The sequence below is a fragment of the Balaenoptera acutorostrata genome, chromosome 9, assembly GCF_949987535.1.
Source record: "Balaenoptera acutorostrata chromosome 9, mBalAcu1.1, whole genome shotgun sequence".
Taxonomy (NCBI): Eukaryota; Metazoa; Chordata; class Mammalia; order Artiodactyla; family Balaenopteridae; genus Balaenoptera; species Balaenoptera acutorostrata.
Window position 1 is genome coordinate 73,558,156 of NC_080072.1, and position 12,472 is coordinate 73,570,627.

Sequence of the window (12,472 nt, forward strand, 5' to 3'; positions counted from 1 at the left end):
ACATGCACCCCAGTGTTCATAACAGCCCTGTTCACAATAGCCAAGACATGGAAACAAACCAAGTTCCCATCAACAGATGATTAGTTTAAGAAGAAGTGGTATATACATATCGTGGAATATTACTCAGCTACAAAATTATGAAATATTGTCACTTGCAGCAGCATAGAAGGACCTAGAGAATATCATACTAAGTGAAGTAAGTAAGACAGAAAAAGTCAAATAGATTACTTACATGTGTAATCTAAAAAACAATACAGGTGAATCTATATACAAAACAGAAACAGACTCACAGACATAGAAAACAAACTTGTGGTTAGCTAAGGGGAAAGGGAGCAGGGGAAGGATAAATTAGGGGTATGGTATTAACAGATACACACTACTGTACAGAAAACAGATAAGCAACAAGGATTTGCACAAAAAAACAAAACAAACGAAAACCAAACAAAAAAAACCCCTAGGATTTGCTATATAGCACAGGGAACTGTATTCAATATCTTGAAATAACCTATTATGAAAAATAATCTGAAAACATATGTATATCACAATCACTATTCTGTACACCTGCGACTAACACAATATTGCAAATCAACTATACTTCCATTAAAAAAAAAATTAGTCTTCTTGAAAGGATCAGGAGCTGGGGGTGGTGATGAAGGGGGTTCATCAAGCAATTCTATTGAAAATTCTATTTTATTTCAAGTCAACCGGCACACTCATTTAGATACTCACAATCTGGACCACTCTTCTCAGGAAAAGATACCCAGATCCAGCTCTTCTTCCATGGTCAGTAAGTTGTTGCTATACTTAATCTTGGAAAAGCAAGGGACATTGACAATGACAATTACATAAAGGCAAGGATAGAGCCACCTTTGTTCTCACTGCCACGATCTCTCTTAGGCCTCTCTCCACTCCTGAGAAATAACAAACACGAATCCACTGTATATTCATAAAGTTTGTAGACAAAGGCTACGAAATCGAAAAGTAGTATGTCATGTGGTTTAAACAACATACCCGCACCATCAACTTTTAAAAAAGTCAATATTACAGTTACAAGATCTAAAGACTTTCTTATCTATAGTTCTTAGTCAGTTCAACAAAGTCAACTAGATCTGTGTAATTTATTTTATTTTATTCCTTCTGCTGCTGATGGACAATAGGGTTATTTGCAAATCTTTGTTATTTCAAACTATGCTTTACAGAACCGCTTTGTATATAGGATTCCTGGGTTGTATTTATGTTCACTTTTAACTTTTTAGGAAAAGCCAGCTTGCCCTCCAATTTCCACCTCTATTGGCAGTGTGGGAGAGTTCTGGTTTCTCCCTATCTTGACCCACTTTTTTATATTGTCAGACCTAATCGAAATGGGCAGAGAATAGCTTCTCAGATTGCTAGTGATCCTGCACATCTTCTTGTATTTATTGGCCATTTGGATTTCCTCTTTTCTGAATTACCTATTCTAAAGCTCTGCCTACTTTTTTTGGTTTGACTATTTTTTGTTGTTGTTATGTGGAAGTTATGTGATATTCAGGATACTAATTCATTGTCTATTTCATGTATGATGACAAACTTCTCCTAGACTGTAATTTCTTTTAATTTTTTAAGTCATTGTATGAGTCAGGGTTCTTCAGAGTAATAGAACCGGTAGGACATATGTGTATAGCTCTTAGTAGAGGAACTCATTCATTTGGCTATGGAGGCTGAGGAATCCCACGATCTGTCAGGTGGGCCATCAGCAAGATGGAGAACAGGGAATATGGTTGGGTCTGGGTTCGAAAGCCTGGGAACCAGGAGTGCCCACGTCAGGTGTCCCAAAGCAAGGGCAGACGGATGCGTCTGCTCAAGCAGAGAGAGTAAATTCACCCTTACTCTGCTCTTTTGTTGAATCTGGGCTCTCAGTGGTTTGGGTGATCCCACCTGCAGTGGTGAAGTCGCTCTTTACTCAGTCTACTGATGCTAGTGCTAATCTCTTCCCTGAAGAGCAATGTAGGACACACAGAAGTGATGCTTTACCAGCTATCTAGGCATCTCTTAGCCCAGTCTACATGTGAAATTAACCATCACAGTCATTAGTTTGGAATCATTTAAATATATCAGACATTCCCATCATGGTGCTTTTGGTTCTCTAAGCCATTGTTCCACCCTGAGTTCATAAAGACATTCTTCAATATTTTCTCTTAAAATTCTCTGTTGTATCCGTCTGTAATGCACCTCAAATTTATTTAGGTAAGTTGTATGAGGTCAAGCTCCAATTCCACCCCCCAAAATAGTGCCACTGCCACTACCACATATTAAATAGCCCATCCTTCCCCATTGGTTTACTACCACTACACTACCTCCATCATAGGCACACTCCCACATATCCATGTGTCTGTGTCTGGCCTCTCTATTTTGTACGTAGATATATTTGTCCATTGAAGCTCAAATATCACAGTTCGGTAAAGGAGAAGTCACCCCACTTTGTTCTTCTTTTAAGGAATCATCATGGAGATTGTTGTTTGAATACTTCCCTACTTACTAGATCTGTCATCTTGAGCAAGTTTCTTAATATCTCCTTGATGCGGTTTCCTCATATGAGAAATAGGGTTCATAGGATTTCCCTTATAGGGTCATTATGAAGATAAGGCATAAATAAATTATTCTATGCAGAGTGCATTGAACAGTGTCTGGCATTAGATAGTCACCATATATTAGCTATTTTTAATAATATTTGTTCTGTTGGAGGTACAGAGAAACTTCTGTGGATCAAAAACAATGAAAAAGAGAGGGAAAAGACAAATCAAAGAGTGAGAACAGATATCGCGTTACTCATACCCAGTAAAGAACTAATAAGCAGAACATGTAACTACTACCAAGGCAGACAACCCAGCAGAAAAATGGACAAAATACTTGATGAGGCACTTCCTGAAGGAGCACCTCCAATCAGGCAATAATCATCAGAAAAATTGGTTCACCCCTATTAGGAACCAAGTAAATGCAAATCATTATGAGCTACCCCTATGCCCTCACCTGATCGGCTAAAACTAAAAAGGCAGAAAATCACCAAAGGTTTGCAAAAGTGAAGGGCGATGAGCACCCTTGCATGCAGCTAGTGTGTAAACTGGTAAAATGTGTTGAAAAAATTTGGCAAGTTGAAGTTTACATATTCTATGGCCAGTATACACGTCAGAGAATTTTCAGAGCAACGCTGTTTGTAAGAGACCAAAAGTGGAAACAACCCAAAGCCCCATCAACAGTAGAAAGTGTATATGGTTGAATACTTTACAGCCCTGAAACAGAGAAGTCCATCTGCATGTAACGGTGTAAATGATGAAAAAATACACCAAAAATACACTAAAGTACATAAATACATTTGTGTTTCTTCAAGGTTAATAAAGTTTTCAAAAAAGGACAGATTTTTAATTTTATAATGTTTACCAAAATTACTATGTGAATATGATAAGGTCAGTGTAGGAGGCAGAAGGGGCTGTAATCTGGGAAAAAGAGCACAAGTCAAGCAGCCAGGTGCCTGGCAATGTTGCATTTCTTGACCTGGGTAGTGGCTCCACTTCTGTTCACTCTATAGTCATTTGTTGAACTGTACATATATGCTCTACAGATGTCTGTGAACACTTTATATTTCATAATTTAAAATATTTTTAAAAGTGCTCTAAAAAATTGTCACATAGTGGTTCATAAAATCATTTGGTTTATAGCATGTTGTATTGTAGACTGTTTCCAAAACTCAGATTATGTTTCTAATTTTTTTCTTTCTAATATTGTTTATTGATGCCTTCTCCTGTTTGTTTATTATTTACCATATTATATTTAGTAATATGTAAGTTTTTGGACAGTTTTAGACTTACAAAACATTGAGCACGTGGATCAGGGAGTATTGACCCGACCCCACTCACATGTCCCCCTATTTTTAACATCTTAATTCCCAAGGTATATTGATGACAATTAATGAACAAATGTCAATATGCTATTGTCTACTAAAGGCTCTCATTGGTTCAGATTTCCTCACCTTTTACCCAACCTCCTTTTTCTGTTCCAAGATCTCATCTAAAATATCAAATTACATTTAGTTTTCATGTCTCCTTAGGTTTCTCTTGGCTGTAACAGATTCTCAGACTTTCCTTGTTTTTGACCAAAAGTTAGTATAGAAACCTGAAAGTTTGGGGGAATACTGGTCAGGTATATTGTAAGATGCCCCTCTAGTGGAATTTGATGCTTTTCTTATGATTATCTTAGGTTTCTGTATTTTTTTGGAGGAAGATTTCGGAGGGAATTTTATCACATTTTAATCACATCATATCAAGCACATATACTATTAAAGTAATTTATGGCTTTTTTTTTCTTTGGCCACGCCTCGCAGTTTGTGGGATCTTAGTTCCCTGGCCAGGGATCGAACCTGGGCCCTAGGCAGTGAAAGCGCGGAGTCCTAACCACTGGACTGCCAGGGAATTCCCAGTTTACGACTCTTGATGTTGACCTGGTTAAAATGGTGTTTGGCATGGTCCTCCTCTATAAAATCACTACCTCTCCCCGACTCCCATCCCCACTTACCACTCTGCACCTGCTTCTCACGCTAAGGGAGCACTCCCTTCCTTTAGCAGGGAGCACGATATAATTTATTACCCAGTCCTTTCTTTTAGTTTTTAAGTAACAGACTTCTACTTTATTAATCATTTGTATTTTTGTATATGGCTGTTTTCCCTTTTGTTTTTTGAATTGTTCTATCATTTTTATATTTTTTTTCTTTTAAATAATTCTGAGGTATTCTGGTTTAGGTTTTACTAACTACTTGCATACAACATAAAAATCAATAGATTTTAAGCTATTATATGGATATTGTTGTAGATGTTATGTGGATATTCATTTTTATATAAATATGGTTGTGTTCAGTTTTTCGATTATTGACTTTCAATTTTATTTCATGATTGAAATAAAAGATTGATCAAGATGGTACTCAATATGTTGATTCTATGGAATTTTTGTTGAGATTTATTATGTGGTCTTACAGTGGTAAATTTCTGTAAATGTTTTATATGTGTTGAATGGCATTTTGCTATGTGGTCGCTGCAGGTAATATAATCAAAGTTGTTAAATTTATTGTTTAAACTTTTATAACGTTATTAATTTTCTTCTCTCCTCGTCTATCAGTTTCTGGGGGAACGGTGTTTGAAAAAAAAAACTTCCCACCATGATTGCAAATATGTCAGTTTTATCTCATAATTCTCAGTCTTTGTGTTCTATGTCTCAGTGCTATGTGTCTAGGTGCGTAAAGTACGTCATTGTAATCTTTCCCATGAGTTTTTCTTTTTGATAACCATAAGCTGTCCTTCTTTGACCTTATAAATACATTTGATATTAATTGCTGCTCGACCAGGTTTCTTTTGTTTAATATTTGCTTGGTTTGACTTTCGCACGCCTTTTATTTTCAACCTCTTAGTTCGCGGTCAGATTGGTTTAAAAAATCAAAAGGGCGCAGACAAAGTGGGCTGACCAACCAGAGCAAATACCTTTGATTGGTGCTGATCAAATTATACCTTTGCCCCGGTAGAAAGCCAGAGCCATCAGGACATGGGTCTGCATTTGGAGGCCAGCTGCCCAGAGAACACTGTCTCTCTCTCTGGGACCTTGAATATCTCCAACTGGAATCAGGATTTTGTTGGTAGAAGGTAGGTCACTTTATTTCTGTAATTTGTGCGCATGAGCAAAAGATTTATTTTCCTACCAGAAGTTTTAAAAAATGACACTATTTATGCATATATATATATAGAGAGAGAGAGAGCGAGAGGGAACTATACATTGGGATATCCTTTCCTTGAGTTTTTATTTTTAAACTATTTTCCAACTTGTTAAGTTAATGTTTTCTTAATATTTTCTTGGTAAAAATCACACAGATTTTCAGGAAAAAGCACCTCATTGAGTGAACTGCGATCTAATGGGAATGAGAGGGTTTCTAGAACTGGGTAAGGAGTGTGTCAATTGGAAGGGACTTGAAAATTATGTGGGATCAAATTAGAGATTTTGATTGGATATGAGTGTATTAGAATTGGGGTGGTACTGATTGAATTGAAATTGCTGTGGGACATATATAGCCAGACTTTGAGCACAGCCTGTTTCATTCAGAGGCTGAATCCTTCAAGGAAACCATTTTCTGGGTCCTCGTGTATCATCATTTGGAATTAAGATTTTAGACTAGCAGAAGGCAAGCACATTTTTGGCCTTTTTTTTTTATCCTTTAAAGCATAAAGATGAAAAGGATGACATTTTATATCAGAGAACAACTTTTTTTCCCTGGTAAAATTTTCATTTATTTATGCATTTAAAGTACAAGCATTGCATGCATATCATTTTTAGATTTCTTTATTGGGGCCATGTATTTCTGTTATTAAAGGGATTAAAACCTTTTTACTCTTTCACTTTATAATTGATTGTGTGCAGAAGCCCGACGTCAGGCAGCGGCTGCCTGGGCCCGCCCTTGCCGAAGAGGTCCAAGGTCACGTACTGGCTCAGCTGGCTGTAGTAGGGGACCCGCGCCTGGCGCTCGTCCCAGTTGCTCACCACCCAGGCCACCAGCCCTTGTTTCCGGGCCAGCGGCGGGACCAGACCCGCCGGCTGCTCGCTGGGATGGGTCCTAGGGTAGAGGTAGCCGTAAGGCACTAAGATGTCCGAGTCGGCCCGGTAGGAGAGCGTCCAGTTGAAGAGGTTACGTGCCAGGCTCTGCAGCCCCGGGGAGTGGGTGGGTGACTCGAAGTTCATCCACACCCAGCGCTGGCCCAGGGGCCTGGGGCCCGAGGCAGCCAGGGCTAAGGCCTCCGCGGCTTCCTCCTCGTCGTCGATCAGCACCTGCTGCTCCTCCGCCGGGCGCACGTGGACGCCCCAGGGCGGGGGCCAGTCCGGGGGTCCCTTCACCAAGTCTCCGTGGTGGAAAAGCACCGCCTGGGCCTCCCCAGAGGCCGCGCGATCAGTGAGCAGGCGGCAGCCGCTGATGTTGAAGCGCAGCCGGCAATCAGGGGGCGGCCTTTTGGCTCTGTGCCGGCCCCCGAAGGGCTCCCACCACAGCAGCACGCTCACCCGCCGCGGCGGGACGGAGGAGGCCCAGGGCAGCGGCGGCAGCTGCTTCCAGCAAACATAGACGACCACGGCGCTGCACACCAGGCTGGCGGCCATCAGCGCCAACTGGGCCTCGGACAGCCTCAGGCCTCCACGCCGAGTGCGCCGCCGGCCCCACCGCGCGCCCATGGCGAGCGCCGGCAGAGCCGCCGCCGCCCGCCGCGCGGCCGCAAGCCCGGAGCGGCGGTGCCCGCTCTCATGCTGCCGCTGAGGGTTCAGCCTTCGTTGCTGCTCGCCGCCCGACCTGGAGCGGGAAAGGGCGGTCCCAGGATCTAAAGGCCCGCAGGTCTTGCTCTCTTCCCCACCACTCGCCGCCCGGCGAGAGTCCAGGGCGAGGGAAGCGGACCCGGCGGCCCAGCCCAGCGCAGCCCCGTCCCTCCCCTCCACCGCGCGCCCGACCAGACCAGCCCGGCCAAGCCCCGGGCGCCTCCTGCTGCACCTCCGCCCACTCCCCGGCCCCTCCAGGGTTCCCGGACTCCCCGGCAGCGCCCCCGCCCCCGCCCGCGACTCCGGATGCCGTCGCCGTGATCCCGGACCTCTCCGCGCACCCCACGCCTTGGCCTGGCGCTGGCGCTCTCGCCTGCCGGGGATTCCTTCCCAGCTGCGCCCGAGCCCTCCATCGCGGCCGCCCAGATTCTTGCCTTCCAGAGTGAGGGCCCGGTTCATCCCTGGGCGCCGGCAGCTGGTGCGAGACCCTCCAGAAGGCGCGGCGGCGCGAGCGCAGGCGGGCGCGGGAGGAAGGCGGCCCAGGGGTACCGAGCCTCGGGGCGGGATCGAAGATCCTCTTCCTTCCTCTCGCCCCATCAATGGCCAGCGACGCCTGCCGGAGGGAGGGAGCCCGCGAGGCCGCGGAAACGTGCTGACAGAGGCGCAGCCTACGCGGAGCGGACCTTTACCTCGTGACCTGCCGCCGACGCAGGCAGGTAGCGCAGTCAGCTCCCGAGGCGCGGCCCACAGAGGTGGTGCATTTTGTGAAACCAAGTTTTCAAGGAAACCCTACTGTCAGGAGAACATTCGCTTTGCCTACTGCCCCAGCAGAGGAAACAGAAGAATCGAAAGTTTTCTGAGCAGTGAAAACACGTTCTTTTTCTTCGCTCCCCCGCTGAATGAACGCTTCTGCCTGCTGGCTCATAGCTTTCTTTGTACCAGAGCTATGAACTTCCTGCCTATTCAGTGAGATGAATGAATGAACAACACCATTAATTTTACTAAGCACTTAAGAAGCAGCTTAATATCTGGGCTCATGAAGATCCAGCAAAACACTGTGGACTATAAAACGATGACTAAGATAAATATTATAGCATCCAAGTTTAGGGTATAAAGGGTATCACAGTGGCCTCTTCAGGTTTATCAATGAAGCAACTGAGGCATCTACTTCTACCGTGACTTAAGGAGGTTTTTTTCTCGATGGCTTGAATTTGAATTTCTGGATTTTGGCCTTCATTTATGTAATTACACTTTTATTCAGCAAAGTTCTAAATAGGGCATGGGTGGGCTGTTGACCTAAGGAGAGGAGGCAGTTTGAGAGAATTTTTAGATCACAGCGGTGCATTGGTGGTGCCTCAGCCCAGTGCCATGTAAGTTACAAGATGTTGGGAAAAAGTAGACTTGCTGGGAATGGGGCCAACCTGTCAGGTATTTTTGATGTTATGCCATTTGGATTTATTATGAAGAACTTTTTCATTGAAAACCAAGTACAGATTGTAAAAGCTTCTATAAAAATGGTTTCATTTAGGTAGTTTCAAGTGGCATTACCTGCCCGCCCACAGTGACAGTTTGGGAGCTGAATGGACAGCGTTAGGTGCTCTGGCTGTACCCATCAGCCTAGTGATACTTTCTCTTACACACCAAAAGCTTTTATAATAATGTTTTTATAGAATCATTTTTCAAGCTAGTTAAACAAATTGTCTTTGAAATTAGAAATTTCAGTGATTCTCCACTCTGTTATTTTTAATTAGAAAGAAAAGGCTATAAATGCATGAATAACTTTTTTCAACCAAAGGAAGGAAAGGACATATTGGCTTTTCTTTTTATGCAATTCAAAAACCTATACGTTTATGCCCATTCCTCCCCCACTTCAGTTAAATAAGACATCATAGATAGAGCCTAACATTGTGTTTGGCATTTGGTAAATGTTAGCCTGCTTGCCTGTATCCTCCCTCCACTCCCAATTTTCCCTTAGATCCTTCAGATATTCCAATTAAAGCAACTTTTTACTGGCAGAATGGCTCAGATCTCATGAATATCAATTTCCATTGTGTCCACTTATCTTGGTAGGGTGCAGGACCACAAACTGTCCCTACTTCAGTCATATCTTGGTGTATGCGAGGGGATACCAAGCAGAAGTTTGTGGCTGGATCAGTGAAAAAGTCATGACTTACCTACAAACTATATGCATTTATTCACCGGGCAGTGGTTTGTTCTTACTTAAAAGGAATGGAGGGGAGGAGGCAAGAGGAGGAAAGGCTTTAAGGGAAAGTAATAAAGCCAGGTGTTCTCATTTATTCATTTAGCCAACTGGGAAACTGGGATGAAAAACACTATTTCTACCTTTCAGAATCTATGAGAAGTGCAGACAATGGAGAAGAAGGGATCTTGGAAGGTTTTGAGAAGGTGGTTCCTGGAATAATTAGGAATGATTAAAATGGGGGCGGAAGAGGGCGGAGACATTAGTCTAAACAGAATAAGCAGCATATGCAAAGGCCAGGCAGTGAGAACCAGGATAGCAGGTTAGGAATTACAAGAGTTTAGTTTGGCTAAGGAGATGAGGTTTTATCCTGAAGCCTGTGGAGAGTCCTTGAAAAGCTGTACCAAAGCAAGGGAGCAATATAATGAGATTAGTATTCTTTTTTAAATTTATTTATTTTATTTATTTTAGCTTTGGCTGCGTTGGGTCTTTGTTGCTGTGCGCGGGCTTTCTCTAGTTGTGGTGAGCAGGGGCTACCCTTCATTGCGGTGCGCGGGTTTCTCATTGCGGTGGCTTCTCTTGTTGCGGAGCACGGGCTCTAGTTGCACAGGCTTCAGTAGTTGTGGCTCGCAGCTTCTAGAGCGCAGGCTCAGTCACTGTGGCACACGAGCTTAATTGCTCTGCGGCATGTGGGATCTTCCCGGCCCAGGGCTCGAACCTGTGTCCCCTGCATTGGCAGGCGGATTCTTAACCACTGTGCCACCAGGGAAGCCCCGAGATTAGTATTTTTAAACACTCATTTGTGGGAGGAGGTGAGTATACAGAAGAGGACGTGAGATGGGCTTCTGGTGTGGTGGCCATGTTTATTGATGTGGGCACTGGTTAATGGGTGTGCTTGGTTGAGGAAATTCATCAAGCTGTATGCTTACATATGTAATTTTATGTATGTATATAATATGTCAGTAAAATGTTGCTAAGAAACAAATCATTCTGTCATCACTAAAGAATGAGTTGGATATTAGGGACCAGGATAAGAGTAGAAGTATCTAGTCCAGTTAGAAAGCTCTTGCTATAATTCAGATGTGAAACAAAAAAGGCTGAACTAAGACAGTAGCTGTGAGAATGAGATTAAATTAAAATTAAAGGAGAATAGATTCAGAGGTACTTAGGAAGCCAGTCTCTTTCTCCAGGAAGCCTTCCTGGACACCCATACGCACACATCCAGGGTAGGTTACATGCCCCTCCTGTGTGTGCCCATATACACATCTTTCAGAACATCATTGGGCAGCAATCATGGCTGTTTCAGTCAAACTCCATCTCTTGCACAGAACCAGGCATCTAGTAGTATTCATCATCTCAATGAATACTTGAATGAATGAATGAATGCTCTTAATGTATTATTGAAATGATCTGTTGGTATCACTGTTCCCCATCTAGAAAGTGGGCCAGTATCAGGAGAAGATGGCTATGTGAATGGCTTGCTGTGACCTTAAGAAGCTCCTTAAGCTTTCTGTGTAAAATGCTACACATGTATTAATCAGGACCCTGGGGACAAGCTTCAGAAACTCCATCAAATTAGGCTGCGTCTCATCGGCCCAACCTGGGCAGGGTGCTCATTCTCGAAGCAATCACTGTGGTCAGGGGATGTGGACTCTCTTTAGACCCTCTTCTGGATCCAGGGGGTGGAATCAGTCCCATATAAACCTCATGAACTAATAGTGGGGTGAAGGTAGTTGCCCAAAAGAAAAAGTGAAGTGCTGTTCCCTGAAGAAGAGGGAAGGGATGGTGGGCAGAGGCCAAAACAACGTGTCTACTAGCCTTGTGCAAGGAATTATTATTATTCTAAATGAATTCTAAATCAATTTAGAACGTTAAACATTCTGATTCTTTTTAATTTGGTCATAATAAACAAATGTTTCTTTCGTGTATTTAAAGGCCTCCCAGTTTCCACAAAATATTACACAGGAAGAACTGGATTTCAGTCGCAAGCATGATGACAAGGTCAGGTATCAAGAAGGGCTTTTGGCTCCTGAATTTGCTAAAGGTGTGTAGAGGGGAGCTCCAAAATTCAAGGCTCATTTTTTAATTTCTTTTTTAAAAATATGGAACACTTCACGAATTTAGATGTCATCCTTGTGCAGGGGCCATGCTAAACTTCTCTGTATCGTTCCAGTTTTAGTCTATGTGCTGCCAGAGCGAGCACTCAAGGCTCATTTAATCAAGATAGATGAGGGTTCCATGCACAATGGGGCCAAGAATGGCCTATTCAGTTCCAAAATTTAATATAGGACAGGATTCTCTGGGGGCAAGAACCAGGCCAACTGTGGTTCCTAAAACTCTAACTTGTGCTTTGTTCTTCCCCAGGGAAAGAATTCATTTTAAGTCTTTCCTACTGCTCCTCACCAGAGACAGTTGCTGTTTTCCAGGGATGCCTCAGAACATGTTCCGACTGCCTTGAGTCTGCCCACCAGCACCTAGCTCGGTCAGCTGCAGGTGCATGAGAACCAGGCTGCCCTCAGATGGGTGGCTATTTTTGGTTGAGACTTCTGTGACTGAACATTGACCTGCCAAGTAAACTTCAAATTTTTTTCTTGAAGAGATAAAAGGGGAAAGTTCCTCCCAGTGTTACGTACTTACCAGGAAATGGGGTGCAGCCAGTGAGCAGGTTCAACTGGAAAAGCTAACCCGTATGCAAAAAAAGGTGGAGATTATTTCTTTTGTCAGATACAAGTTTTTAACTGTGTATAATTGGGCAGATGATTATGGAATCACTGTTAGTTAAAAAGTGTTAGGACTTGTGTAAATTCCACAACAATCCACAAGTTATTGTTCATTGCCCTATTAATTCCTTGATAGAAAAAAGAAAACTAACACCAACTTTTAAGGTCATTTCTTTTTATCTAAGTGCAAAAATTGACTGCCCCTAAAAGATACTGTTATGAATAGTCAATATGAGAATTTATT

At 43.0% G+C, this 12,472-nt stretch overlaps 1 protein-coding gene and 1 non-coding gene across 3 annotated transcripts; both read right to left on the reverse strand.

Moving 5' to 3' along the window:
- Nucleotides 1–6,286: 6,286 nt before the first annotated feature.
- LOC130708853 (alpha-(1,3)-fucosyltransferase 4-like) lies at nt 6,287–7,946 on the reverse strand. 2 transcript variants are annotated; one of them, XM_057553100.1, is made up of 2 exons: nt 7,743–7,943; nt 6,287–7,345 (listed from the first exon to the last, which is right to left on the reverse strand). In XM_057553100.1, the coding sequence occupies exon 2, from the start codon at nt 7,228–7,230 to the stop codon at nt 6,397–6,399; it is 834 nt and encodes a 277-aa protein (XP_057409083.1). In that variant the 5' UTR covers nt 7,231–7,345; nt 7,743–7,943; the 3' UTR covers nt 6,287–6,396. The 2 variants fall into 2 exon arrangements, with proteins under 2 accessions (XP_057409083.1, XP_057409082.1); XM_057553099.1 differs by having other exon boundaries at nt 6,287–7,946.
- Nucleotides 7,947–11,604: 3,658 nt separating this feature from the next.
- On the reverse strand, nt 11,605–11,711 carry LOC130708972 (U6 spliceosomal RNA). The gene has a single exon (XR_009009382.1). It is a non-coding gene; the product is annotated as a U6 spliceosomal RNA (small nuclear RNA).
- Nucleotides 11,712–12,472: the final 761 nt, after the last annotated feature.